This window comes from Octodon degus, unplaced genomic scaffold (genome assembly GCF_000260255.1).
Source record: "Octodon degus isolate 3935 unplaced genomic scaffold, OctDeg1.0 scaffold00093, whole genome shotgun sequence".
In the NCBI taxonomy this organism is placed as follows: domain Eukaryota; kingdom Metazoa; phylum Chordata; class Mammalia; order Rodentia; family Octodontidae; genus Octodon; species Octodon degus.
This window is the reverse complement of record NW_004524669.1, coordinates 9,924,541-9,929,804: the sequence shown is the minus strand read 5'-3', so window position 1 is coordinate 9,929,804 and position 5,264 is coordinate 9,924,541. Positions and strand designations below refer to the sequence as shown.

The window sequence follows — 5,264 nt, the reverse complement described above, 5'->3', positions numbered from 1 at the left end:
TTGAGCTCAGGCCCTTGCGCTTGCCAGGGAATCGCTTATTCTACTGAGCCATCTCCCCAGCCCCATCCTCATGAGTAAGATCAGTAGGTCTTTGACTCATTCTGAGCGCCGAGCTGGGCAAGATTTATCCTTCAGCACCTTGCACACGGCCTCCTGCACACATGTGCATGCGTGCGCTCACATGCTCACATGCACACTCTCCACAGGGGCTGATGGCCAGTCCTTTCCACATGGCCGCAGGGCTCCGGGCCCCATCCCTGGGCTGTCCATGGCCTCTGTAAGCCAGCTTATCAGCGAGCAGTGGACTCCTGGCAGTGAGATCAGCACAGGGAGACGCTGCACACTCCTCAGGTCGTCTAAGGAGGGAAACTTCATTTTATTAGCGGTTTGCATCGGGAAATAGAAGACAGCTTACTCGGCCTCCTTCCAATAAGTCGCCAGTTGGTTTTCTGAAAGCCTGAATGCCTGGCCTCCGGGCTGCATCCCTGACTGCCCACAGAGCTAGAAGCTGAACACAAAACTCCAGGGCACTCTCAGAACAGGAAGTGTTTAAAAATTCTTCTCGTCTAACATAAATCAGACAGCACACTGGTGACATTAACTCATTGACGTGGATCTGCAAAAGGACCAGAGACACCTGTGTCTAACTCCTCTTGGATTCCAGGGCCAGGGGCCTACTCGAATAAGCAAATCAGAGCGTGCACAAGCAGGTAGCTCAGGCGCGCCCACGCTCACACTCCCCATAATGACCAAGAGGAGAGAGAAAAGGAAAAGGGTCTCCAAGCCTGGGGGCCTGGGCAAAGCGGGCGAGCACAGCATTATGGTCTAGAGTAGAAGTGGTGGAAAAGCACCATGCAGGAGGGTCGTGACAGCACACAAATGCGCTCAGATCATGCAGGGAGGCCAGAGGACTGGGCGGTGCTAGCCTCCTGGCTAGAAGCCAGGCATCTCTATTTGCATGGGAAGGGACAGAAAGCAAGCAGACTGCAGCGACTAACTTGTAGTGGGATGGTGGGCAAACTCATGCTGGCCATTGCGTGACTTCACCTGTGAGTTCCCAGAGCCTCCTGTGTTTGGAAAGTACCAGCCAGGATCTGGGGCTTGGGGTTGGGCACAGCTGGCCTCCTTGAGGAGGCGGGGCCTGGTTGGAGACGGGTCCCTGGGGCGTGGCCCGGAAGGGAGCATCTCCCTCTGTCCCCTCCGTTCTGGAGCTGTGCTCCTTCACCAGGCCTTCCTCCCTTGGAGCTGGCTGGCCACACACTGCAAACTGAACCAGAGCAATCCTTTCCTCCTTTGATGTGAGAGTGTCGGGTCTTTTAGCCCAGCAACGAGGACAGCGACTGAGACAGCGACCTGTCAGCCTGCCATCGCCGACTCAGTGATCCTGAGGCAGCTGCCGCTCGGTGGAGCCAAGCCAGCCCTGCTCCTTTAGCTGGCAGGGCACATCCCGCAGAGTCCACGCATGCCGACGCCTGTGGTGCCGCACTCGGGCCGGGAAGGGGCGGAGCCTTGCGAGGCTCAGCAGGAAGCTCCCAGGACCTGGAATGCGGGCCAGAACTCCCTGCTTACCACACCACATATTACAGGTAAAATATGAGCTGCAAAGTAAAGCTCTTCTGAGAGCTTGAGGCCAGCCTGGGCTACAGTGAGGTGAAGGCCAGCTTGAACTGCATAGAGACCTTGTCTCACAAAGGCAAAATAAAATGAAGCTCTTCTTATAAAACCTCAGAAGACAGTGTCTCTCTCCTCTTGGCCATTATGGGGAGTGTGAGCGTGGGCGCGCCTGAGCTACCTGCTTCCGCACGCTCTGATTTGCTTATTCGAGTAGGCCTCTCGCCCTGGAATCCAAGAGGAGTTAGACACAGGTGTCTCTGGCCCTTTTGCAGACCCACGTCAAGTCAGTTAATCACTGACTTAGTAAGAACTGTCTCCTATCCCTCCCCACCCTCCCCAGATGCCTAATCTCAGCAAGACGAGGGCAGTCTTCCTCCTGGGACATTCCAGTGGTGGGGACTTCAACCCTGCCATCTGGTCACTTCAACGGCCTCTGCACATGGGCTCCTCCTCACTGCCCAAGCTCCAGCCACCATAGCCATACCAGCCAGGAGGAAGGCCGAGGACCCAGGGCCACACCCATGGTCACACACGAACACGCTTCTGCCCCAGCAGCATGGTTGTGTGACCCTGCGAAGTGCTGCAGTAGGCACCTGGGAATGGAGTCCTTCCAGGGCTCTAAGTGAGTAATAGCCTCTGCCACAAAATTCCTCCCTGTGCTATCACAGAAGACACCAGGCAGGCAGACAGCTGAGAGGAGCCACATCCACTTCTTTTGTGTCCACCCCGCCCAACATGCCTTTCCTGGAGCTCAGTTATCTGTGGATGGCACCCCGAATTCTGAGATCTGGTCTTGCGAAAACAACACAGCTGCAGCCCGCAAGGCAGATGGGAATTAGCAAGCTGGAGGAGCTCCAAAACCCCGCCATTGTCCACATGCCCACCCTGCGCAGAGGGAGTGCGGGCTCCGAAACAGAAACTTCATGAAACTTTGAGGCTTCTGGTTGCTTCATGAATAATGCAAGGCTGCACAGCAGCACGTGGTGTGAGGCAGAGTGAGGAGGAGGAGGAGGAGGAGCAGCATGCTCAACCTGGCCAGGAGAAATCAAGGAAAGTCACAGGAGGAGCTGGGGCTTTCTGGGAGGAGATGTGTGGCTGCTGAAAGAGCTGCTCGGCACTCCTCGAGGGTCTCTGGGGACTGAGGACAGTCACTCCTGGGGCCACAGGCAGGGCCCGGGGCGCTTCTTTGCCCCACAAGTGTCTTCTCCACTATGTTCTGGAATGCCCTCTTCTTCTTTTAAGGAATTGTCCTCTCTAGAATCACAAAGACCTCTGGAAGGGCCTTATGTAGAGACGGCTCCAAAATACAGCTCCTCCTGCCCTGCCCTAGGAAGTCTGTTAGGCATTTTATCAAGAGCCATTCCAGACTTTGCAAAGGTGTAAAGAATCACTGTGGTAAAAATGCTGATAATAAAAAGTAACCCGACTTAGCTGCGTGCACACCTCTGGCTTCCTGTATAAATGATGACCAGTGACAGCTGGGTGTGGTGGCACACACCCCTAATCCTAGCACTTGGGTGGCTCAGACAGGAAGGTCACTGTGAGTTCAAGACCAGCCTGCGCAACATAGTGAGCTCAAGGCCAGCCTGAACTGCATAGCAAGACTCTGTCTCAGAAAGACCAAAAAAAATTACCACTGAGGCTGAGACCCAAACACACCACCTCCCTCATCCCCTCAGCCCTCAGCCCGGGAACCAGCTGCCGTCTTGGATTGGAGACGCACCCCTGCCAACTAGAAGGTGACACCTGCATTCCTTTACCCCTTCCTGCATGAGTCCTACCCCTCCTTGCACAGGCTCGGACCACCTCATCTTCCAGCAAAGCTCCTCATCCGGGAGGCACTGGCGGCTCCTCCAGGCCAGGCACCGCGACAGCAGTCTCCTGACCAGTGCCCGCCTCTAGGGTCTCCCTCTGCCATTTGTCAGCAGTGCTGCGGTCAGTGCTGGATCTCAGCTCAAGGATGGACGCCAGATGGTTCCCTGGGGCTGCGGATGTAAGCACCACACCGCCTGCCTGGCAAGCATGAGGTTGTGAGTTGATGCTTGAACCCCCCCCCACACACACACAAAACGGCTCCTTGTCACCTACATGAGGGCCGGGGAGATGGCTCAGTAGAATAAGCGCTTCCCTGGCAAGCGCAAGGGCCTGAGTTCAACCCCCGGTTCTGGGGGTGGGGTGGGGGGATTGTCACCTACATGACGACGAGGTCCTGGGCCTTGGCGGAAGAGTTGCTGCTGGCTTAGAGCATTTGCTGTGAGCCGTGTGAAGGAAGTGGACTTTTGGACCCCTCAGCCCCCACACCCAGCGGCATCTCACTCAGAAGCGGCTCGAGGAGCAGGTGGAGCCCAGGACAGCATCACAGAGCCAGGACTGCATGCTAACTCATTAGAGAACCACAGTTGTCTCTGAAGAGGGCTTGGGGCCCGGGAGATGGCTCAGTAGAACAAGCACTTGTCTGGCAAGCTCAAGGGCCTGAGTTCAATCCCTGGTTCTGCAAAGCCTGTTTGAAGAGGGCTCCACCATCTCCATTTCAGCTCTGGGCATCAAAGATGTTGAAAACATTCTTGAGGGACTAAAATGTGGTGAGTGGACCCAACTCCAGCTGGAGGCACGCCAAGCCCTCAGAGCCTTCAGTCTGCCACACGCTGTCCGGGTTCCAGGTGCAGTTTCTCTCCCCTCTCTTTCACCCCACATGCCTGTGACCCCCATCTCTTCTTCTTCTCCATCTTCCTACCCTTCCTCATTATTTATTATTATTATTATTATTATTATTATTATTTGTCTTTTTGAGACAGGGTTTTTGCTATACAGTTCAGCCTGTCCTTGAGCTCACTTTGTAGCCCAGGCTGGTCTTGAACTCACAGGGGTCCTTCTGCCTCAGCCTCCTGAGTGTAGATTACAGGTAGGCACCACCACTCCTAGCCTCTCTCCTCATTATTGAGTGCTCCCATATTCATCAATTTCCTGTCCCTGGGACAAAACACCTGACACCCCCTGTTTAAAGACAGAAAGTCTGTGGTCACCCAACTCCAGAGCAGAAGCAGCATGGGGTGGGTGCGTGGCCAGTGACAGCCAGAAAGCCAGGAGAGCTGCTAGGGATGAGAGTGCAGCCTTCAGGTCCCACCCTAGTGGCCTCCTCCAGCCAGCCCCACTGCCATGGCTAAGTATGTGCCGTTTAGCACTGGGCCACAGATGACCACAGCATCCACAATGCCCTGAGCACAGGAGACCCTAGGGAGACACTCTGGCTCCCACCTGAGCCCCTGCCTTCACATACGCACCATTCTGTACCTCAGGAAAAGATCTGAAAGTTGAGTGGTGTGAGCTCAGTGTGCTCAGTGCATCATTGTCTTTGAGCCCCCAGCCTTCTCATCAGGGAAGGGAGGAGGGCACAGGACCCAAGGTGGGTCTCTCCCCATGTCCAGGGCATTAAGAACTGTCATTGCATTCATCTTGCACAATGGTCATGAGGGCCACTGGAGCTAGAGAGCATCACAGGTCTCTACCAACTGTAGCCCAAGCTGGACGCAGTGGCTTCGCTCTCTTCTCCCCTGACCTGTGCAGGCTTTCTCTCTGTCCTCAGACAGAGGCATCATGGGAACTGGGCTGAAACACAGCTCCTAAATCTGCTGCATTTGGAATCTGGAGCA

The 5,264-nt window shown here is 55.3% G+C and overlaps 1 protein-coding gene across 1 annotated transcript in view; it reads left to right on the top strand.

Moving 5' to 3' along the window:
* The first annotated feature begins 1,462 nt into the window (after positions 1-1,462).
* Rcn1 (reticulocalbin 1) overlaps positions 1,463-5,264 on the top strand; it is a 34,071-nt gene continuing 30,269 nt past the window's right edge. The window contains exon 1 of the mRNA XM_012516149.2: positions 1,463-1,586. Within this exon, the coding sequence (XP_012371603.1) occupies positions 1,463-1,586 (124 nt within the window). The remainder of the gene's footprint in view (positions 1,587-5,264) is intronic.